At 43.5% G+C, this 23,599-nt stretch overlaps 1 protein-coding gene across 2 annotated transcripts; it reads left to right on the top strand.

The window, feature by feature from the left end:
- Positions 1-753: 753 nt before the first annotated feature.
- On the top strand, positions 754-23,216 carry LOC138207665 (myotonin-protein kinase). Of its 2 annotated transcripts, none has more exons than XM_069165057.1 (16): positions 754-811; positions 982-1,213; positions 10,824-10,915; positions 11,405-11,488; positions 13,766-13,861; positions 14,216-14,364; positions 14,988-15,081; positions 15,253-15,450; positions 16,848-17,063; positions 17,250-17,329; positions 17,420-17,516; positions 17,643-17,797; positions 18,125-18,222; positions 19,182-19,243; positions 19,502-19,576; positions 21,714-23,216. In XM_069165057.1, exons 2-16 carry the CDS (start codon positions 1,048-1,050, stop codon positions 21,813-21,815), a joined length of 1,764 nt encoding a protein of 587 aa, XP_069021158.1. In that variant the 5' UTR covers positions 754-811; positions 982-1,047; the 3' UTR covers positions 21,816-23,216. The 2 variants fall into 2 exon arrangements, with proteins under 2 accessions (XP_069021158.1, XP_069021157.1); XM_069165056.1 differs by having other exon boundaries at positions 16,815-17,063.
- Positions 23,217-23,599: the final 383 nt, after the last annotated feature.

Here is a 23,599-nt window from a genome sequence, read left to right as displayed (position 1 = left end):
GTGTTCAGTTTGTATATTGTGTTTGTGTATATAGTGTGCGTATATTGTGTTCAGTGTGTTTAGTGTGTATAGTGTGTGTTCAGTGTGTGTGTTCAGTGTGTGTATGGTGTGTATTCAGTGTGTTTAGTGTGTTCAGTGTGTGTTTAGCGTGTGTTTAGTATGTATAGTGTGTTCATTGTGCTTAGTGAGTATAGTGTGCGTTAAGTGTGTTTAGTGCGTGTATAGTGTGTGTATAGTGTTTGTTTGTGTTCAGTGTGTGTTTACTGTGTGTATAGTGTTTGTCACACACACTGTTAACTCCTCACACACACACACACACACACACACACACACACACACACACACACACTGTTAACTCCTCACACACACTGATAACTCCTCACTCACCCACTGATTCTTTCCTCTCTGAGGACACTAAACAAAAAGGGAACTAAAAGAAGTTGGACAATTGACAAAATAAGAGCTTTGGACTCTTCAGAGACAACAGGTGTGATTCAGGTCAGTGTTTCCTGTTTTGGTCGAGGAGGAAGAAGAGAATCAGCTAGTGATGAAGAGGACTCAGAGGAAGGAGAGGAGGACCTTTTCTCTATTTGGTTTCACTGCAGCAGGAAGTTTAGATCTGTCTGAACAGAGAGAGAGAGAAAGAGAGAGAGAGAGAGAGAGAGAGAGAGAGAGAGACCTGAGCACCAAAAAAGGTCTGGAGAGACTGTCTGACAGGGGGTGGGGGGGCAAACAGGCAAACAGGAGAGAGAAGAAGAGGAACAGTACAGAGGAGGTCTGTTCTGGGATCAGCAGTGGACATAAAGAACAGGTGAGGGGTGGGGGGGAGGGTGGGGGGGGGGTGGTTCCAGTAACCCAAACAGTCAGTGTGTGTGTATGTATGTACGGGCGGGGGGGTCCACACTAGACAGTAAACGGCTGTTCCTGTCAGTATGTAGGTGAGGTCAGACAGTGATGCTGCTCCTGTTCCTCTGACTGTAGAGAGGAACCAGACGACCCGTCATTACCCATCAGCAACTGAACCAGAACAGCCTCCTGCTGGGCGTCATGTCGACGGGCCCTGGTCTGGGTGGTCCGGACCCGGCCATGGGCCCCCAGAGCAGCGGACCTGTCGGACTCCAGACTCTGCTGGACCTGCTGGTGGGAGTCTACCAGGAGTTCTACTGCTCACCCTTCAACAGGGAGAAATACGTATCTGGGTTCCTGCAGTGGGGTTAGTTAATTTTTATTTCATGTGTGTGTGTGTGTGTGTGTGTGTGTGTGTGTGTGTGTGTGTGTGTGTGTGTGTGTGTGTGTGTGTGTGCTGCAGTGAGGTCACGCTCTGACTGCAGATGAAACCGGGCTTCACTCTGTTATCCTGGATTTCTTTACTCTACTTTTGTCTAATGTTCCTAAACAGCAGCCAGCAGCTCTACTGGAACATTGAACGACTCTCTGGTTAAAGCCTTCTTCTCAAAGACAGCATGACCAGAGTGCTCAGTAGTGGACACCAGATGTAAACCAGGGGGCGGGGCTCTGTGTGTAGATGTAAACCAGGGGGCAGGGCTATGTGTGTAGATGTAAACCAGGGGGCGGGGCTATGTGTGTAGGTGTAAACCAGGGGGCGGGGCTATTTGTGTAGACGTTAAACTCCAATACTTCCAGCCGACATTGAATTAAATTCATTTCAATTGAATTCAATTTTATTTATATAGCGCCAAATCACAACACAGGTTATTTCATGGCACTTAACACATTAAAGTCTTTACAGCAAGACTTTACAATATTATACAGAGAAACCAACAATTTAACAATTCCCACATAAACTAGGAGGGGAAAACTCCTCTTTAAGGGAGAAAAACCTCCAACAGAGGGAAGAAAAACTCCCTTTAACAGGAAGAAACCTCCAACAGAACCAGGATCAGAGGTGGGCGGAGCATCTGTTAACAGAACCAGGATCAGAGGTGGGCGGAGCATCTGTTAACAGAACCGGACTCAAAGGTGGGCGGAGCCTCTGTTAACAGAACCAGGATCAGAGGTGGGCGGCCATCTGCCTCGACCGGTTGGGGTGAGAGGAGAGCAGAGAGAGAAAAGGACAGCATAGAGATAGAAGAGAAGAACTGTTGGTGGAGACGACAATCACAGAGCAGAGACATGCAGCTCCATGATGGGACATCTGGAAAAGAAAGAAGAGAAACTACACGAGCGAAGGAACTGAATGGAGACAACAGATAATAAGAAGAAACTATGGGAGAGAAAAAGATGGTGAGGTATGAGTCAGTTAAAGAGTAGGAGGAAAGAAAAGAAGCTCAGCATGTAACGAGGTCCCCCAGCAGCGTCGGCCTATAACAGCATAACTAAGGGTTGGTTCAGGTCTACCTAAGCCAGCCCTAACTATAGGCTTTATCAAAAAGGAACGTTTTGAGTCTAATCTTAAAGCTCGAGAGGGTTTCTGCCCCTCCAACACAAACTGGGAGCTGGTTCCACAGGGGAGGAGCCTGAAAACTGAAGCTCCGCCTCCCATTCTACTTCTAAGATGGAAGACATCCGACTCTGGCCCCGGGAAGACATCTGACTCTAGCCCCGGGAAGACATCTGTCTCTGTCCCCTGGAAGACATCTGTCTCTGTCCCCTGGTTTCACTAACTTCATGTTAAACAGAGTCTCCAATAACCAGAGTTGGTTTCCCAGCAGGTGTTTCACAGAATGTGGAACATCTGTTGGAGACGTGAAGGTCGGTGGTGAACCGTGGGCTTCTTCTTGGGACTATGTCTCCTTCGTACTGTCCCTCAGCCACCCGGCTGTTCGGGTGCTGCAGGGGACCGGCTAACTAAGCCTGCAGCCCTGGGCAGCTGTACACCCCCCCCCCCTCCCCCCCCCCCCCCCCTGAGAAGCTCCTACGGCTAGCTGGTTATTTAGCATGGTGCACAGCAGTGATTCTAATTCTATGACCCTGGCCTCCAGAGCCCTAACTACACTCCTCCTCCTCCTCCTCCTCCTCCTCCTCCTCCTCCTCCTCCTCTCCCTAACTACACTACATTTATTACAGGTAACATTATCATTAAGGGAGGCAGGGTCGTAACTAAACATGTCACACTGAGTAGGAAAAACAAGAAGAGGTGCTAAGCTAGCAGTACCAAAACACCAAGTTAGTGAACATTGGTCAAAGATTTAACAGTAGAATTGTTCAAGAAGAGCAAGCGTGAGTTTTAACTTGAGATTAGAAGAAGTGTGGAGAGTTATGATATGTTTAATTCAGGAAAAGGAGCTGAAATAGCAGAGAGAAGTAACACTAGTCACAATGTTTGTATACAGGAAATGACACAATACGCTCACCGTAACGTCGGACGAGATTCCTCCCTCAAGAAGTCCACCAGAGGTCGGCTCCAAAAAGCCTCCGGCTCCATAGACTCCCATTCAACTTCTCTCATCAAATCCAAAGTGAATAAAATGTGTCCATCAGTTATCTCGGTGTTGTTAGCTAAAGTCACTCCTTCTTATTAGTTTTCTGGAGGTCCATCTGAAAATAATCCCTCATTCATTAGAAAAGAAGATTCAAGAAGACCTGTTTTTGGGGGCTTGTCTGTTTGATTGACAGGCTTGTGGTGAGAGAGAATAATGCCCCACCTTCTGTCAAAAAGTGATGGATGGTGGCCTTTGACCTGACCTGTCAAGTGATTTATGACCCCTAACTCCCGCCCGTTTTATGGCCCTGGGAAAGGCAGTGAGGAATTTAAGGTTGATGACCTTTGACCCGTCAAGGTATTTATGATCCCTTTTAAGGTCCATTAAGGAAGTAAGTAAGGTATTTATGGTGGATGCCCTGTGACCTGTCCAATGGTTTATGAACCTCCTTCGATCTTAGCTGACCTTAGCCCCCTACAGACTTCCCCCTAATGACGTGGCCCCAGAGGTAGAGTTTAAAACAAACCAACGAGAGTGGAGTAGGTTGGGTTTATAGGGAGCGAATGGATTCATACGGTCAAAATGATGTCGTCGCTCTAAGCACCACCATGACAACTGGTAACTAAAGATTTAAACCATCCAAGCCTCCGATTAACTAATCCATTGGCCCAGAATCAAACAATGTCCATGCAAGCACTGTTTAGCAAACATTTAGGGTATCGTGTCAGACAGTCAGCCTTCAACCACAGACCACACAAATCTTTGTAAGTCACCAAGTAATTGACAGCAGTCAAAGTACAACTGGAATATATTGAGCTAGCAACCACACTGATATTCAACTTTCCAGCCTTTTTCCAGTTCAGCTTCACTGGACTCTCCATAAGTTTTCTGTCTCTAGTTTTCTTATCTTACCTTGAAACCCTTACCACAGAGATTTACACCTGAAACAGCAAACATTTCAACAGTTATTAGGTTTAAAATGTTCACTTCTGCACACTTTAAATGGACAATAATGGATATATGTAGTTTTGTATTATGACATTTTGCAACCGTGAACTGTAAGTAATCCACATTAAGTCACCACAATCATGAGAGACATTAAGACGTCACTTTCCTTCATTGCACCCGTTAGCTGAACATGTCACTTCTGCATGCTGCCACAAATTGTGCTCTCTGTTTATGACCGTTGACGTAAAACAAAGGAGCAGACTATAGTTTAGTATAGCCGACACCAATCAGTTAAATAAATGCTTTGATGACACCGATACCAAATCTTGGAGATCAGCTCGGGATGTCAGTCACATCACTCAACCTCAGCCAACATGATGCAGAGGACCAAAACAACTCCCTCATTTCCTGGTGTGAACTTCTTGAACGCAGCGACCTGCTCTGTCCTTTTTGGTGTTTTGTGGGATTTGAATATCCATGAATAACTGCTTCACAATCAGCTAGTTGCTATCAGTGCATCTGAAGCAGCTGTTACTTTTTCCACTTTGGTCTCAGACTCATTGATTTGCTACCCTGTGGTCACTAAACGCAAATTCTTGTAACATTACTATTACATGACTTTAGAAATTATTGCACAATCCATTCACGCATAATGAGGCATAGTATGGGCAAATTTAAACAAGCCGTTTGAAGAAAGATGAAACACAATCTGTAATAGCAACTTGATTTCAAAATAAGATACAATAAATAAAAGATAATCCAGTACCTGGTGAGGTCTTCCCAACAGGAGTTCAAACGCTGAGCTGGTGCAGACCTTCTCGCACTCTCCCAGACCCATGAGCTGATCCCCATAACCCTCCACCTTTTTCCCCCCACCCCCGATCCCCACAGTGCTGTCCCAACAGAGGCTCTGCCGGTGGCTCATGTCATGGGCATTTCAATGTCTGGAAAATGTGGTGATTGCATTGTTGGCATAAAATTGTGGACACACCATAAACACTACTTTTCTTTATTGCTCGGTGAAATTTTTAAATACAGTGAACACAATTACACCGAGAATTCTGACACTCAAATGAAATTGCAGACGGTACTGCAGTAAAAAGAAAACAGAAAGCTATTAAAACAAAGCTACATAGTCTGGGGGAACATACATAGATTATGAGTTGTGTTGGATTAAAAACATTTATCAATCTTTTTCTGTCCAATAAAAACTGGTCTACAAAAGGGCAATGAATCGCACACTGGAAAGTACAGATGTGTGTGGTTTACATTTAGTAAGTGACCACCAGCAAGTTTGTTGGTTCAGATGACCAGGCACATGAGCCACTGCCAGAGCCCCTGTGGGGACATGAGCCACCGGCGGGGCTCCGGCGGGGCTCCGGCGGGGCTCCTGCGGGGCCACCAGCAGAGCCCCTGTGGGAACATGAGCTACCGGTGGAGCCCCTATGGGGATATGAGCCACCGGTGGAGCCTCTGTTCTTGATCTTGTTTAAATTTGCCCATACTATGCCTCATTATGCGTGAATGGATTGTGCAATAATTGCTAAAGTCATTTAATAGTAATGTTACAAGAATTTGCGTTTAGTGACCACAGGGTAGCAAATCACTGAGTCTGAGACCAAAGTGGAAAAAGTAACAGCTGCTTCAGATGCACTGGTAGCAACTAGCTGATTGTGAAGCAGTTACACATGGATATTCAAATCAAAGTGACGACATCATTTTGACCGTATGAATCCATTCGCTCCCTATAAGTAGGTAGGTAGGTATGTAGGTAGGTATTTACTTTATTAATCCCCGAGGGGAAATTTTTTTCGCTACAGCAGCATACAGAAGCAATAAGATAATAATAGAAATAATAGAATAAAATAATAGAATAGAATAGAATAATAGAAAAGCAATAAAATAGCAGTAAATAGCAGTAAAAAATATAAAATGTAAAATGCACAGTATATACAGTATATTATGTATCTATATATATTATATACAAACAAACCAAGAAACACAGTCAACATATATATATATATATGCAGTACAATATATATCTATATATATTATCTACAAACAAACCAAGAAACACAGTCAACAGTGTTATTGTACTGTGATGGGTTTTGCCAGAGGTGAGTTATTGTACAGTCTTATTGCAGTGGGCAGGAATGATCTCCTGTATCTGTCCTTGTGACAGCGGAGCTAGAGGAATCTTTTGGAGAAAGTGCTCCGCTGTCCCTGCAGCAGGTGGTGGAGAGGGTGGACAGGATTATCCAATATGGACAATAGTTTGTTCAGCGTCCTCCTCTCCACCACCTTTTCCAGGCTGTCCAGTTTGTAGCCGATGATGGAGCCGGCCTTCTTAACCAGTTTGTTAAGTCTGTTGGTGTCACCGGCTCCAATGCTGCTCCCCCAGCAGACCACAGCGAAGTACAATGCACTGGCCACAACAGACTGGTAGAACATCTCCAACATCTCGCTGCACACATTGAAGGATCGAAGTTTCCTCAAGAAAAAGAGTCGACTCATCACCTTCTTGTAGACAGCATTGATGTTGGTCTTCCAGTTCAGTCTGTTGTCGATGGACACACCCAGGTACTTGTACTCCTCAACCATGTCCACCATCTCTCCCAGAACTCTCAGCGGTTGTGGAGCCGTCGTCTTCCTCCTGAAGTCGACCACCATCTCTCTGGTCTTGGCTACGTTCAGGAGCAGGTGATTCCTTCCCGCCCACTCCACAAAGTCATCCACTACTGCCCTGTACTCATCCTCCCGTCCATCCCTTATACATTCTACCACTGCAGAGTCATCAGAGAACTTCTGCAGATGGCAGGACTCTGAGTTGTACTGGAAGTCAGTTGTGTATAAGGTGAACAGGAAGGGAGACAGAACAGTTCCCTGAGGAGCTCCAATACCACTGACCACCGTATCAGACAGCACACTGCCCAGACGGACAAACTGTGGTCTGCCTGTCAGGTAGTCAGTGATCCAGGAGACGGTGGACGCGTCCACCCCCATCACCCGCAGCTTCTCACTCAGTAGCAGTGGTTGGATGGTGTTAAATGCACTGGAGAAATCAAAGAAAGTGATTCTCACAGAGTCACCGGTTATATTCAGGTGAGACTGAGCTCGTTGCAGCAGGTAAATGATGGCATCGTCCACTCCCACACGAGGCTGGTACGCAAATTGCAGAGGGTCCAGAGAAGATTTCACCAGCGGCCTGAGGTGGACCAAGACCAGCCTCTCCAGCACCTTCATCACATGAGATGTGAGGGCAACCGGTCGGTAGTCGTTGAGGCCAGATGGAGTCGTCTTCTTGGGGACTGGAACCAGGCAGGACGTCTTCCACAGCACCGGGACCTCCTCCTGCTTCAGGCTCAGGTTGAAGAGGTGTTGTAGGACCTCAGCCAGCTGGACGGCGCAGGTCTTCAGGACCCCGGGGCTGATGCCGTCAGGTCCTGCAGCCTTGTGCTGGTGGATTCTCTCCAGCTGTCTCCTAACCTGGCCAGTCGTCACAGAGAGGGCGGTGAGGGGTGTGTGTGTGTGTGCGTGGGGGGGGGGGGGGGGGGGGGTCAAGGTGTCGATGGAGGAAGAGCCCTTTGAGATTGAGGGCTCTATGCAGATCACCAGGGGGCGCAGAGGGGGGAGGGGGGCAGCAGAGGTGTTTGGGAGGTGTGAGGTGTGGAGGAGACAGATGAGGGTGGTGAACTAAACCTGTTGAAGAAACAGTTTAGTTCATTTGACCTCTCCAGGTTCCCCTTGATTGTTCCTCTCCAGGTTCCCCCTGGTTGTTCCTCTCCAGGTTCCCCCTGGTTGTCTCTCTCTCCCCTTGAACCCAGTAATCTCCTTCATACTGGTCCACACCTCCCTCACGTTGTTCTGTTGGAGTTTGGCCTCCAGCTTCCTCCTGTAGGAGTCCTTGCACTCCCTGAGCTTCTCCTTCAGGTGGCGCTGCACTCTCCTGAGCTCGTCCCTGTCCCCAGACCTGAAGGCTGCTTTCTTCTTATTAAGAAGAACTTTCAGGTCACTGGTGATCCACGGCTTGTTGTTGGGGAAGCAGTGTACAGTCCGGGATGGTACGGTGGAGTGTTCACAGAATTTAATGTATTCTGTGATACAGTCCGTCATGCTGTTGATGTCCTCCCCATGTGGTCCACACAGCACATCCCAGTCCGTGGACTCAAAGCAGTCCTGCAGGGCTTCTTTAGCCTCCTGTGTCCACCTCCTTACAGTCCTGGTGGTCACAGGCTGCCTCTGCACCAGGGGAACATACTTGGGAGTCAGCAGGACCAGGTTATGGTCTGACCTACCAAGGGGGGGAAGGGCAGTAGTACTGTATGCATCCATGGCATTAGCATACAGTAGGTCCAGAGTTTTATTGTTCCGGGTGGGGCAGTTCACATACTGGTGCAAAGTTGGCAGTACTTTATCCAGACTGGTTAAAGTCTCCAGTAACTGACAAAAATGCACCGGGATGCTTTGTCTGCAGTTTAGCCACAGTGGAGTAGATGGTGTCCACTGCTGCCTCTACGTCAGCTGATGGAGGAACGTACACAGCGATAACAATGTCGGACGTGAACTCCCTCGGCAAATAATACGGGCGCATCCCCACGGCTAGAAGTTCAATGTCCGGGCTACAGAAACGTTCCTTCACACACACGTGGTCGGGATTGCACCACCTCTCGTTCACAGACTGCAATCCCTCCACCTTTCTTCTTACCGCTCCGAACAACGTCTCCGTCCCCCCGAACAGTCCTGAAGCCGGGTACGGCCGTGCTGTGGTCCGGGAAATGTGAGTGCAGCCATGTCTCGGTGAAACACATGATGCTGCACTCCCGGTATTCCCACTGGGTCTTTACCAGCGCGCCGAGCTCGTCCGTCTTGTTAGCCAAGGACCTCACGTTCCCCATTAAGATTGCCGGTACCACTGGTTTGTATTTCCTCCTTTCCGCCTTTAGCTTAGCTCCAGCTCTGCAACCCTGCCGTCTTCTCCGAAGTTCAACGGGGATCTCAGGCCTCGCTCCGGGCAGCAGCAGTAGAGGCCTACTCAGCGCAATCAGCTGATCACACGAGTAAACAATAACAGTGCCCCCAACCAGAAACGTGGAATAATTACGGTCCATTGTCTGACCGTTAACTTAACACACGAGAGAAAGAAAAAAAAAACACCGAAGAGAGGAGAAAGGCTTAAAAAATACTAATAACAACACACTCAAGGAGGGGAGCTGCTGCAACAGGCTGCCGCTAGCGCGGCGCCATCTTAGGCATAAACCCAACCTACTCCACTCTCGTTGGTTTGTTTTAAACTCTACCTCTGGGGCCACGTCATTAGGGGGAAGTCTGTAGGGGGCTAAGATTCAGCTAAGATCGAAAGAGGTTCATAAACCATTGGACAGGTCACAGGTCATCCACCATAAATACCTTACTTACTTAATGGACCTTTGACGGGTCATAAGCCACCTTTATGACAGGTCAAAGGTCATCCACTATAAATACCGTACTTCCTTAACGGACCTTAAAAGGGATCATAACTCACTTGATAGGTCAAAGGTCATCGACCTTAAATTCCTCACTGCCTTTCCCAGGGCCATAAAATGGGCGGCGATTAGGGATCATAAATCACTTGACAGGTCAGGTCAAAGGCCACCATCCATCACTTTTTGACAGATGGTGGGGCATTATTCTCTCTGTGGTGCAGTCAGGTTACAGCTATCGGTGGGCGCGACATAGTATCATCAGGTTTCCAATCAGATCGGTCAGATCCACCGCTGGCTCCTCCCCCAGCTCGTCCAAATTTGGTCACTTCCTGCTCAAAACTGTGACATCACTGATGGTGGATGCTGGGTTCATACTGAGCATGTGCATGAGAGTGGTATCGATCTTCTAGTTTAACTCTGAACCAAAAGGTAAATATTTCAAAAATATTTAAATTCAATTCAATTCAACTTTATTTATATAGCGCCAAATCACAACAGAGGTTATTTCATGGCACTTAACACATCAAAGTCCTTACAACAGAACTTTACAAAGTTGACAAATATTACCTTTTAGTTTTATAAAACTATTAGAATTAACATTTTCAGACCTTCTGGTATAACAGTTTAAACTAAGTCTGCGTTTGAACTCGTTCTGTTCGAGCTCCTTCAAATCGAACAGTTTCCAGTCTTTACCGACAGCTGCTCATCTTCATTATCTCTGGTGTGTTCACATTGTGTTGTGATGTATAGATATGTGTGTGTATTGTTGTGTATAGATATGTGTGTATTGTTGTGTATAGATGTGTGTATATTGTTGTGTATAGATGTGTGTATTGTTGTGTATAGATGTGTGTGTGTTGTTGTGTATAGATGTGTGTGTATTGTTGTGTATAGATGTGTTTGTATTGTTTTGTATAGATGTGTGTTCCTGTCCAACAAACCTTCATCCCGTGTCCTCTCTGATCTTTAGTGAAAATCATTTCAACACACAAACAAATCCAAGTTTGTGTTTTCTGTCCTGGTTTCCCAGCTGAGCCTTTCGTGAGGCAGGTGAAGAGGACACGCATCAAAAGAGAAGACTTCCACATCTTGAAGGTGATTGGCCGAGGCACTTTCAGTGAGGTGAGCAGGAAGTGTCCTTTTAAAGTATTTCAATCAGAATGATCTCACTCAATTTGAACAATAATTCAATCAGTCATTGCCGACACTTTACATTAAATCACAACATTTTATTCTTAATCATTCTCACCTCTGGTCTTAAATAATTTGATCACCTTCATCTTTCAGCACAATTTATTCTGTACAACTTAAATCTTATTAGAACATTTAAGTGCTTTGGGGTGATGGCTCATCTTTACCACATTAAATCACCTCTATATTAGACACACCTGTTAAAAGTTCATCCCATGTTTCCGTTGTAGTCGAGTCAGAGACATGTTATATTCTGAGTCTGTTCAGTTCTTCACACTGAGGAGTGTTTCTTATGTTCCCCTCTATGATATGTGTGAACAGCATTACACACCATTCAAACATTGAAACCTCTGTTAGGATGGATGACTGTCGGTGCTCTGTGCGTGCTTCATGTGTTTCTCCCACTTGTCACTCTCTCAGGTTGCCGTGGCAAGGATGCGAAGCACACAACAGGTGTATGCTCTGAAGATAATGAATAAGTGGGACATGCTGAGGCGAGCAGAGGTACACAAACACAAACACAAACACACACTCACTCATAACATGAAGTTCATGGACAGAGTTCGGACTGTGTTCTTAACTGAGAGGGAAAACATGCAGGAGAGTCAAACTGAGTCAAACCGAGTCCATGCCTCCGTCCGACCATCAGCCAGTCCTTCTGTCCGTCCCATTCTCGTGACTGTGATATCTCACAAACTTCTCGAGGGAATTTCTTCAATTCAATTCAATTCAATTCAATTCAATTCAATTCAATTCAATTCAATTCAATTCAATTCAATTCAATTCAATTCAATTCAATTCAATTTTATTTATATAGCGCCAAATCACAACACAGGTTATTTCATGGAACTTAACACATTAAAGTCCTTACGGCAAGACTTTACAATATTTTACAGTGAAACCCAACAATTCAACAATTCAACAATTCAACAATTCCCACATGAGCTAGGAGGAAAAAACTCTTCTTTAAGGGAGAAAAACCTCCAACAGAGGGAAGAAAAACTCTCTTTAACAGGAAGAAACCTCCAACAGAACCAGGATCAGAGGTGGGCGGAGCATCTGTTAACAGAACCAGGCTCAGAGGTGGGCAGCCATCTGCGTCAACCGGTTGGGGTGAGAGGAGAGCAGAGAGAGAAAAGGACAGCATAGAGATACAAGAGAAGAACTGTTGGTGGAGATGACAAGTGCAGAGCAGAGACATGCAGCTCCATGACGGGACATCTGAAAAAGAAAGAAGAGAAACTACACGAGTGAAGGAACTGAATGGAGACAACAGATAATAATAAGAAACTATGGGAGAGAAAAAGATGGTGAGGTATGAGTCAGTTAAAGAGTAGGAGGAAAGAAAAGAAGCTCAGCATGTAACGAGGTCCCCCAGCAGCGTCGGCCTATAACAGCATAACTAAGGGTTGGTTCAGGTCTACCTATATATATATATATATATATACATATATATATATATATATATATATATATTGTATATAATATATATAGATATATACTGTACTGTATATACTGTGCATTTTATATTTTATATTTCTGTTTTATATTTTTTACTGCTACTTTACTGCTATTTTATTGCTTTTCTATTGTTATATTATTATCTTATTGCTTCTGTATGCTGCTGTAGCGAAAAAATTTCCCCTCGGGAATTAATAAAGTAACTACCTAACCTAACCTAACCTACCTGAGCCAGCCCAAACTATAGGCTTTATCAAAAAGGAACATTTTGAGTCTAATCTTAAAGCTAGAGAGGGTTTCTGCCCCTCCAACACAAACTGGGAGCTGGTTTCACAGGGGAGGATCCTGAAAATTTAAGCTCCGCCTCCCATTCTACTTCTGGAAACTCTAGGAACCACAAGTAGACCAGCGTACTGAGAGAGAAGTGCTCTGCTAGGATTATATGGTTCTATAAGATCTCTAAGATATGATGGAGCCTGGTCATGTAGAGCTTTGTAAGTCATCAAGAGAATTTTAAATTCTATTCTTGATTTCTCAGGAAGCCAGTTAAGAGAAGCTAAAACTGACAAATCCTAATCAAAATCCTCATCAAATATGACTCCAAGGTTCCTCACAGTTTTGCTGGAGGCCAAGACAACGTCATCTGGAGTAACTAAGTGATTACAGAAAGAGCTTCTGAGGTGCTTAGGACCAAGTACAATAACTTCTGTTTTGTCTGAATTTAAAAGCAGAAAGTTTTAACCTTGGCTAAGAGACTGAATTGGTATCAGAGGAACGGGTCCGATTTTGGAGGTCAAAGGTCAAGGTCACTGTGATCCCACTTCCACACATTTACATTCACATGATATCTACAGAACTCCCGGGTGGATTTCTTCAAATTCTTCGACTGTGACCTCCAATATTTCCCATTCTTGGCACAGAGATTGACTCGGACTGAAGGATGAACTGATTTAGATTTAGAGATGGGAGGTAACTGTGACCTCACAGAACATGCCTGTGGCCATAACTCATTAACTTATACATTAATTGTGACTTTTCACAAATATCTAACAATACAAATAAAAATAATTATTTTATGTTGATTATTCAGCTCCATAACTGAGGAGCAAAAGGAGAGACTGACCATATTTTACAATTTCTGTGCTGTCAGTATTGAAATTGTGTATAAAGAAACCACTTTTGTAGTTTCTTTGCAACAACATCTGTACGTCTGGACAGATGTGCATGTAAATTACAACACGAGTGGTTACCGGAGGGATTCATAATTCTAGTTTTAGTTTTTAGTGTTCTGTAATCCAGTTGTCTTTGCGTTTTATACAGACAGCATGTTACCAGGAAGAGAGGGAGGTGTTGCTGCGGGGGGACAGACGTTGGATCACAGAGCTGCATTATTCTTTCCAGGACGACAACTACCTGGTGTGTACACACATCCACACAAAAATGTGTACCTGTGTGTACCTGAGTGTAAGTGTGTATGTGTGTACCTGTGTGTGTACCCGTGTAGATGTGTACCTGTGTACCTGTGTGTAAGTATGTATGTGTACTTGCATGTGTACCTGTGTGTACCTGTGTGTAAGTGTGTATGTGTGTACTTGCGTGTATACCTGTGTGTACCTGTGTGTACCTGTGCGTACCTGTGTGTACCTGTGTGTATGTGTGTACCTGTGTAAGTGTGTATGTGTGTACCTGTGTGTACCTGTGTAAATGTGTATGTGTGTACCTGTGTGTACCTGTGTAAGTGTGTATGTGTGTACCTGTGTTTCCTCTCAGTACCTGGTGATGGATTACTACATTGGAGGAGACCTGCTGACTCTGCTCAGTAAGTTCGGAGACGGAATCCCGGAGGACCTGGCTCAGTTCTACCTGGCTGAGATGGTGATGGCCATCAACTCCATCCATAGACTGGGTTACGTTCACAGGTAGACTGCTCTGCTCTGGTGCCAGTAGAGTTTTGATTTGTGTATTTGTTTCAGCCACATATAGTTCCAACAAACATTTTGTTTAACACCTGGCTTCAGTCTATTTTCCCACATTATAATGTTTTCATTGACAGTTTTGATCCGTTATAGAATCATATTCATCTTTAAGAATGACAGCGACCACCCCGACAGATTAGCTGTTCCTATTTCAACAGACAACATGTTTTAAACAGTTTTAAACTGTCCTCTTCCCGTGTTCAAGATGCATAAACCTGGTCCACCCCAAAACTCCCAACACCCATAGAGACCTTCTGTTCCACGACCACCAAAACCAAACACATCCAGCATCCACAGAGACAGGCACTGTTCATCAGAACCTCCTCAGGACTGGTGCTCCTGCTCTGATTGAGAAAAAACATGAGAGTTAAATGTGGACCGTTAAATATGAGATATATTTCCAAGAGACATTTTTTCTCATGGTTCAAATATTACCTTACATTTTTGAGTATGAGGCTGAGATAAAAACCTGCTCGCTGTGCAGGAACGGTGACATTATGACACAGAAAACACTGATTTGTTTCATCTAACATTTCAAAGTTAGCTTCTAACTCATTTTTACACAGAGACATCAAACCTGACAACATCCTGCTGACAGCTGAAGGACACGTCCGACTGGGAGACTTTGGTTCCTGTCTGAAGCTCCAGGAGGATGGGATGGTGAGCGCTGACACTGTACAGGAAATAACACGTGTACTAGTTTCACCAAAAATATCCTCAACTGCTGAACATGTTTCAGTTCCACACTGGTAGAACTTTTGGAAAAGCAGATCAGGACTTTTAGAAACACTTTTTGTTGTGCAAGTCCATCAACGATAGATTTGGTTGCAGGTTCACTCATCACTGGCGGTTGGGACCCCGGACTATTTGTCTCCAGAGATTTTGCGGGCGGTGGAGGGACATGGAGGTTATGGTCCTGAGTGTGACTGGTGGGCTCTGGGGGTCTGTGCATACGAGATGCTGCTGGGGACCACACCCTTCTACGCAGAGTCCATCTCTGAGACGTATGCCAAGATCATTCACTTTCAGGTACATACACACTCACATGGGACTGAAAACAGTGTTAGCCAACGTTATATTTCTGAGCTGTTATTTGGCCTGAGATCACCAGCACCTTCTGGACGTCCCCATATCGAGCCTGAAGACCAGAGGGGACAAACCTTTTCAGTGGTGGCCCCACCCTCTGGAACCTTTCCCTCCAAAGAAATGCAGAATTTGAATAGAAGTTGACAGTTTTAAGAAGCTTTTGAAAATGTATTTGCATTGTAAGCATTTTTTCCTCCAGTGACCGTTTGTTTTCTGTGTAGTTCTCTGTGTTTGCCCTTAAAGTATTTTTATTATCTTTATACTATTTAAATATACAATCCCATTTTTTTTAAAAAGTTGGGACGCTGTGTAAAATGTAAATACAAACAGAATGTGATCATTTATAAATTACATCAACTCATATTTAATTAAAATAGACAAAGACAACATATCAAGTGTTGAAACTGAGACATTTTATTGTTTAAGTATATGCTCATTTTTTATTTGATGGCAGCAACATCTCTATAACGTTGGGACAGGGTCATGTTTACCAGTGTTGCATCACCTCTTCTCAGATCACCACCATCCAATATTGGTTTCCAGCCTTGTCCCTTGTGTTCAGAGATTTCTCCAGATTCTCTGAATCTTTTAATGATATTATGAACCGTAGACGATGAAATCCACTAATTCTTTGTAGTTTTATGTTGAGGAACATTATTCTTAGATTGTTGAACTATTTTCCAACACAGTCTTTCACAGAGTGGTGAACCTCTCCCAATCTTCACTGCTGAGAGACTCTGCTTCTCTGAAATCATCTTTTTATACCCAATCATGTTAATGAGCTGTTGCCATGGTCACCTCATTAGTTGTCAGATGTTTTTTTTTTTTTATCTTTACACAACTTTTCCAGTTTTTTGTTGACCCTGTCCAACTTTTCAGAGACATGTTGCTGCCATCAAATTAGAGATGAGCAGATATTTTTCATAAAATAATCAAATTACTCAGTTTCAACATTTGATATATTGTCTCTGGTCTATTTTCTATTAAATATGGGTTTACATTATTTACAAAACATCACATTATTTTTTTATTTACATTTTACACTGTCACAACTTTTTTGAAACCAGGTTGTAGTTTTTGTACTGGGATTTCTTGTTTTGAACCTTATAACTGTGTAATGGTTCTGAAAGGCGCTTAATAAATAAAGTTGAATACTTCATTATTCGTTTTTTGGATTGTGGACAATAACGTTCCTACATATCTGAAGGATTATGAAAGCAACAGGGTCAAGTATCAGAGGTAGTGGTGGAAACACTGCTGTCAACTTAAAGAACTTTTTCTTTCATTTCCTTTTGTGTAATCCTCAGGAATGTTTTGAGTTTCCTCCTTCTGGTCCTGAGATTTCAGAGGCGGCTCGTTCTTTCATCACTGGACTCATCTGTGAGAGGGACGTCCGTCTGGGGAGGAACGGCTTCAGCGACTTTAGGACTCATCTGTTTTTCTCTGGACTAGACTGGGCTTCCCTGCATAAACTGCCTGCCCCCTACCTACCTGAAGTCTCTAATACAACTGACACATCTAACTTTGACGTCCTGGATGACTGTCTCAGTGACATGGTATTATTATTATCTTAAATAATCTTATGAAACTGTGAGTACTCTGTATGTACATGTTTTAATAAAAATTATGTATTATTATTATGTCTGACATCCAGCAGCTCATGGTGTGTCCCTGCAGAATAATACAAATAAGAACAGCTGGTGGTTGTTGGTGTGACAACTCTCTTGTGTTGTGTTCTGCAGGAAACACTCTCTGATGTCGTGGACAGAACTCCAACAGGAGTCCACTTAGCTTTTGTTGGATACTCCTACACCGCTACCAGGTGAACTAAACTCAGTATTAATGTTTTACATGCATTAACAGCTTTATAACCTTTACATACTGTTGTTGTTAATTGGTGTCTTGTTTACAGTCAGACGGGTGCCATCGACCACAGTCAGGACATCATGAGGCAGACCGACCACTCGAGGCTCAGAGACTGTGAGACTTTTTATGAACCAGAGAAACTGGTGAGACGTTATCACCCTAAAGACTGTTTACACATCAGAATTACATCTGACTTGTAATGCACAGACTGATAACATCAGTCAGTGTGACTTTCTTCCTTTTCCTGATTTACCTTTGGTTTGAATTAGAGCCAGCTGTGGCAGCTTACAGAAACTCTCCCAGACACCCAGACTGAACTGTTGGAGCTCCCACTATCTCTGGAACAAGGTCCTACTGCCTGCAGCCACACCACCACAAAGGAGGAGAACAATCAAATATCAAGACCTGATGAAGATCTGCAGAGGTATCGCAGACATTCTGCCATCTTTAACCAATCCTCAGTTCACTGTGACTGCTGAGGGGGATTCACCTTTAATAAATTTGTCTGAAATTACACTACAAAATATGAAAATCAACTTTAGAAGGAGACAGTGAAGGTTTCTGAGATGATGTGGGCAGCATTGGAGGCAGGGGTGTGTTACAGTTCAGTAGATAGAAGCATCCCACAGCTGAAAGCACACTAATAGAAGAGATATCTTTTGGAGTGAATTTACCCTTCATGATCCCAGCTGAAACACATCTAACATGAATCAGATGGTAGAGTATGATGAAATGTTTCCTTCTCCACCAGACGGCTGCAGGAGGCAGAGAGGAGATATTGCCTGCTGGAGGAAGAAATGGAGACACTGAAACAGGAGATGGAAGCGTGGCGAGCCTCCAAGGAGACAGGCAAGGGATCATCAGCCCGGCATCCTCCTCACACCAGCATCTTCTTCCTCATCATCATCCTCCATCTGTACAGCCTGGAGTATTATCTGTTTTACTTAATAAAGTATGCAGTTCTGTGATGACATCAGAGGGCCCAACAGCATTTCACACAAAGAAGATCACAGTCAGGGAATGATGGTGCTTTTATCTAACAGATAACGATGGAGCCATCCATGAACAGAACATTAATCATTTCATACAGTTGTATTAATGCAGACATGTAGCTTTAAATTCCACCCAGTTATTCTGGGTCTGTTGATGTCAGTAACATGACCTAATCACACAGATATCCATACAACCAGAGCTCTACTTTACAGTCCCGTGTGAGGTCCAGAGACTTCCCGACAGTGAGACACTCTGAACAAACACAGTCACAGCAGCATCTGTTTCTGCTGGAGGAGAACATGGTGATAAATCCCTCTCTCAGAATAACCTCGGTATGTAGGACTCATGGCTGTTTCCATGAATCGCTGCAGAGTCCAAATCTATTTAAAGATGCAGTGAAGCTGCAGGACTGAGCGACGTTATTAATAATCACCTCAACTGCTGTTGATCCTGAAGCATGTGAACAAAAAAACACTGAGCATGTTTCATAAAAACACAGCAGGGAACCCTCACCTGTCCTCTGTCCTCTCACCCTCACCTGTCCTCTGTTCTCTCACCCTCACCTGTCCTCTCACCCTCACCTGTCCTCTGTTCTCTCACCCTCACCTGTCCTCTCACCCTCACCTGTACTCCGTCCTCTCACCCTCACCTGTCCTCTGTCCTCTACTCTCTGTCGTCCCCTCCATCACCACCAGTATGTCCTGTTCCTGGTTGTCTCCTGTCTCTTTGTGACGACTCGTCCAAATGTGTCCAGCCTAATGCAGTATTGTCACACATCATTGGCTCTGACGTTCCTCTCTCTCGTCCAATCACAGAGCTGAGTGTCTGCCCAGCATCTCTTGCTCTGCCTGACCACTGTGTGGACGCATCAAGGGATGTAAGCTCTCTTATCCACTTTTATATTCTCTTTCTCTGCCTGACGTAGAAAACAAAACACTTTAAAACAGCATGTGACCGTTTAATTCTCTGAATCATCTGCAGAACCTTTGCAGTAGTCATGTAAGTTACTCAGACTGGGTTTGGTACTGTAATGGACAAAGTGACATTTTCTATCTATGACATCAAATGTTAACACTCCTAATTAATTGACCTCCATGTCTCCAAAGCTGCTGCAGCTCACATTTGTATGTTACAGAGGGAGAGAGCGCGCCCTGCCTGCCATTACCCGCTGGTGATTCCTCTCCACCGCCACCTGCTGCTGTTCCACAGAGTAAGGACAAAAAAAACAGTCATCAGTCATTTAGGATTCAACTTCCTCAACACCACTCTATCATTAAACCCCTTCCTCCAAACATTGAAGTATGTCTTCTGCACAGTGAAATCTTTCTGAAATACTTTCAGAATCAGATTACCAAACTTACATCATTACATACATACTATGGCTGTGATCCATTAATTTCACCCACTCTGTTGGTTCTGTTGGACCAGTTTGAGCCCATCTTCATCTCAGCCTCTCGAAAAAACATTGATAAACTGGAAACCACAAAGTGCTCCTCCAGTTTCATTCCTTCTGATCTCTTTAAAGAGCTTTTGGTTTAATTAGGGCATCTTTTTAATGATTATAAATAGAACAACGTTACTGGAAAAGTTGGAATGTTGTGTAACATGTAAATAAAAACAGAATGCAATGATTTGCAAATCACATAAACTCATATTTAATAGAAAATAGACCAAAGTCAACATATCAAATGTTGAAACTGAGCAATTTGATTGTTTTATGAAAAATATCTGCTCATTTTTAATTTGATAGCAGCAACACGTCTGAAAAACGTGTGAAAAACTGGAAAAGTTGTGTAAAGATTAAAAAAAAAAAAAAACTTCTGACAACTAATGAGGTTACCATGGCAATGGGTCAGTAACATGATTGGGTATAAAAATATGATTTCAGAGAGGCAGAGTCTCCAGTGAAGATGGGGAGAGGTTCACCACTCTGAAAGACTGTGTTGGAAAATAGTTCAACAATCTAAGAATAATGTTCCTCAACGTAAAACTACAAAGAATTAGTGGATTTCATCGTCTACGGTTCATAATATTATTAAAAGATTCAGAGAATCTGGAGAAATCTCTGAACACAAGGGACAAGGCTGGAAACCAATATTGGATGGTGGTGATCTTCGGGCCCTCAGGCAGCACTGCATTAAAAACACACTATTCTGGAGTGGAAATCACTGCATGGGCTCAGGAACACTTGTGAAAACCATCGTCTGTGAACACAGTTCATCGCTGCGTCCACAAATGCAGGTTAAAACTCTCCAAAGAAGAAACCAGATAGAAACATGATCCAGAAACACCGCCGCCTTCTCTGGACCGAGATCATTGAAAATGGACTGAGGTGAAGTGGAAAACTGTCCTGAAGTCTGATGGATCACAATCTGAGATTCTGTTTGGAAATCATGGACGCTGCATCCTCCAGGTTAAAGAGGAGACGGACCAGCCAGCTTGTTATCAGCTCAGTTCTAAAGCCAGCATCTGTGATGGTACAGGGATGCATTAGTGCACATGGCATGGGTAGCTTGAACATCTGGAAGGAAGCATTAATGCTGAATGATATATTCAGGTTTTGGAGCAACATATGCTGCCATCCAGACAACGTCTCTTTCAGGGAAGGTCTTGTTTATTTCAGCAGAACAACGTCCAACCACATTCTGCACGTATTCCAACAGCATGGCTCCGTCGTAGAAGAGTCCGCTGATAAACTGGCCTCCTGCAGTCCAGACCTGTCAATCATTGAAAACATCTGGAGCATCAGGACATGAACAATACAACAAAGGAGACCCTGAACTGTTGAGCAGCTGAAATCCCCTGTCAGGCAAGAATGGGACCATTTTTTCACTTTCAGAACTCCAGAAACTGGTCTCCTCAGTTCCCCAACGTTTCCAGAGTGTTGTTAAAAGAAAAGATGATGCAGCTCAGTGGTGAACATGATCCTGGAACAACTTTATGGAGACCTGTTGCTGCATTAGATAGAAAATGAGCAGCTATTTTAAATAAAACAATAACATTTCTCAGTTTCAACATGTGATATGTTGTCTTTAGTTGATATTCCATTAAATATGAGTTTATGTGATTCACAAATCATTACATTCTGTTTTTATTTACATTTTAAGCAGCGTCTCAACTTTTTTGGAAATGGTGTTGTAGAAATGTGCCATTACAAATATCCCAGGACAAATTTTTATCCATCATAATGATCCTCCACTGCTGGTCTTCACATCTTATTACATGTGTCACATCAGAGGCCCAAACCAACCACATATACAATTGAATGTAATTATTTCATGTAAATATATTCCACAGAAATAATGCTTCCACACAAATGATCCTTCTCATCCTGTTCTGTCCTCCAGGTGCGCCTGCCACAGGTGAGGAGTGAGTCATACCTGCTGGTGTGTGCAAAGGGGGGGGTGCTGCAGGGCTGGGAGAGACCCTGTTACACTGAGCTCTCCTGAAGTTACCTGAAGGAGGAACAGCTGACTGCTGACCACCATGACAATGGACTGAGACCACCCCCACCCCCCTCCCCCCATCTGCTCTCCCCCGGCTTCCTATACTTCCCAATGAAAATGAAAAACACGACTGAAACAATTCTGACGTGAGAAGTTTTAAATGTGTTTACTGGAGAACTTTTCCAACATGTGAGGAGAAAGTCAGCTCACACTGCTGGGAGACAAAGACATGATGAGATCATCTGATCTGTTTGAGTTCAGGACACTGACACACTTTAGGACAGAATCAGAACCATACAGGTGCATTTACTCCATGGTGTCACGTAGCCACACGTCGGGCTGCTGTGTACCTCTATGCAGTGTTGTGCACTGTATTGATAATTAGTAATTAGTTACTCTTACTAGTTACTTTTCTCCAGGATAATTAGATTAGTTTACCAAAGACTGCATGCTAACTAACTAACTGCTAACTCAGGAGTAACTTCAACTTCATTTTCATGTCTGCTTCAGTTGCTAAAACACACATCATGTATGCTTGAACTGGTAATGAGTGTGGTTGGTGAGCAGAAGTGAGTCTGATAAATCCAAAGAAGGCTTTTGATTACATCTCAGACTGTGTGTGGTAAAATGGACAAACGCCCTGAAGCAACAGAATCCAGCTGATGTGACACTAAGTTCCTTTTAAAAAGCTATGATTGTGTTAATGTGGGAAGGAGCTGCTTTTGAAGTGCACACAGCAGAGGCAGCAGGCCATTGATAATCTCTACACACAGTTTAGGAATGCATCTCCACTGTGATTATAACATAAATAAATCACTGTCAGTCTGCTAACACTCAGCTGTTCACCAGCTCCATAACTTTTGGTCTAAAACATATTGAAATGTCTGCGAATGGACGTGGAGGGTCACAGAGAGACTGAAACACTGTCAATGATGCTCATTATGCATTCTTGGTTATTGACTTGTGAAAATGTTTGAGGATGTTGATGTGGGGCACTAAAATAAATATTTACACTTTCTGCTGCATCGCTAATCTGCTCCTTTTTTCTATTTATTATGAAACTGAAAACTTTATTTTGAAATTATTACTTCCAGTACCAAAGCAAGTTTTTTGAGAGGTCTCACACAGGATGAGAACAAAAAAGTGCTCACAAACTGACTCATGTTCAGTCATTATATGGTTTCAGACTGTTTCTGTGTTTTTTACTGAATGAAAACCGATTTAAGGATATGTATTTATTCCATAAAAATAGGACACAAAGTGGTCAAAGCATGAGCATTGAGTCTCACGTTTGATTTATGGAAGCACAGACAGGGGAAAAGACAACGACTGAAAGAATGGTTGATATGGTGTAACCTGATGCAGATTGTAAAGATTGATAAATAAATGTTTTTTAAATTTGGACTCTTGTCTTGGTTGATTTATTGACATCAGAAAGAAAATATACAGCAGTGAATACAGAAAGTGAATTATTTTCACTTAAAGCAGCCAATGCATTTCATTTATTAACAAAACTGATGAAGAGCAATGGGCTCCAACTGTCACTGATGTTATGTGTTAATAAATAAATAAACTGATGTTGTTGTTTTAATAAATAAACTGATGGCATCGTGTCAGTAAATAAACTGATGTTGTGGGGTCGGGCTCGTGCTCTGCTACGTGCAACCGCCAGGACGTTCAGACCACTTGCTCGCGTGGTGAGACGTTTTGGGGAACATCTTTAAATTGGGGTATTGAACATTACCTGGGTTACACATGCATGATGTACACTTACTTACGTTTGATTC

The sequence above is a fragment of the Embiotoca jacksoni genome, unplaced genomic scaffold (genome assembly GCF_022577435.1).
Source record: "Embiotoca jacksoni isolate LCO1_2020_lvr unplaced genomic scaffold, fEmbJac1.0.p SCAF_33, whole genome shotgun sequence".
NCBI classification, from domain to species: domain Eukaryota; kingdom Metazoa; phylum Chordata; class Actinopteri; family Embiotocidae; genus Embiotoca; species Embiotoca jacksoni.
This window is presented reverse-complemented; position numbering and strand designations above follow the sequence as displayed.

What these genes read in the sequence shown, in the direction of transcription:
- LOC138207665 (XM_069165056.1), top strand. Translation starts at nt 1,048, where the DNA reads ATGTCGACGGGCCCTGGTCTGGGTGGTCCGGACCCGGCCATGGGCCCC. An exon ending in ATCTGGGTTCCTGCAGTGGG is followed by an intron (nt 1,214 to 10,823) that starts GTTAGTTAATTT and finishes CTGGTTTCCCAG; the next exon opens with CTGAGCCTTTCGTGAGGCAG. An exon ending in AGCTCCAGGAGGATGGGATG is followed by an intron (nt 15,082 to 15,252) that starts GTGAGCGCTGAC and finishes ATTTGGTTGCAG; the next exon opens with GTTCACTCATCACTGGCGGT.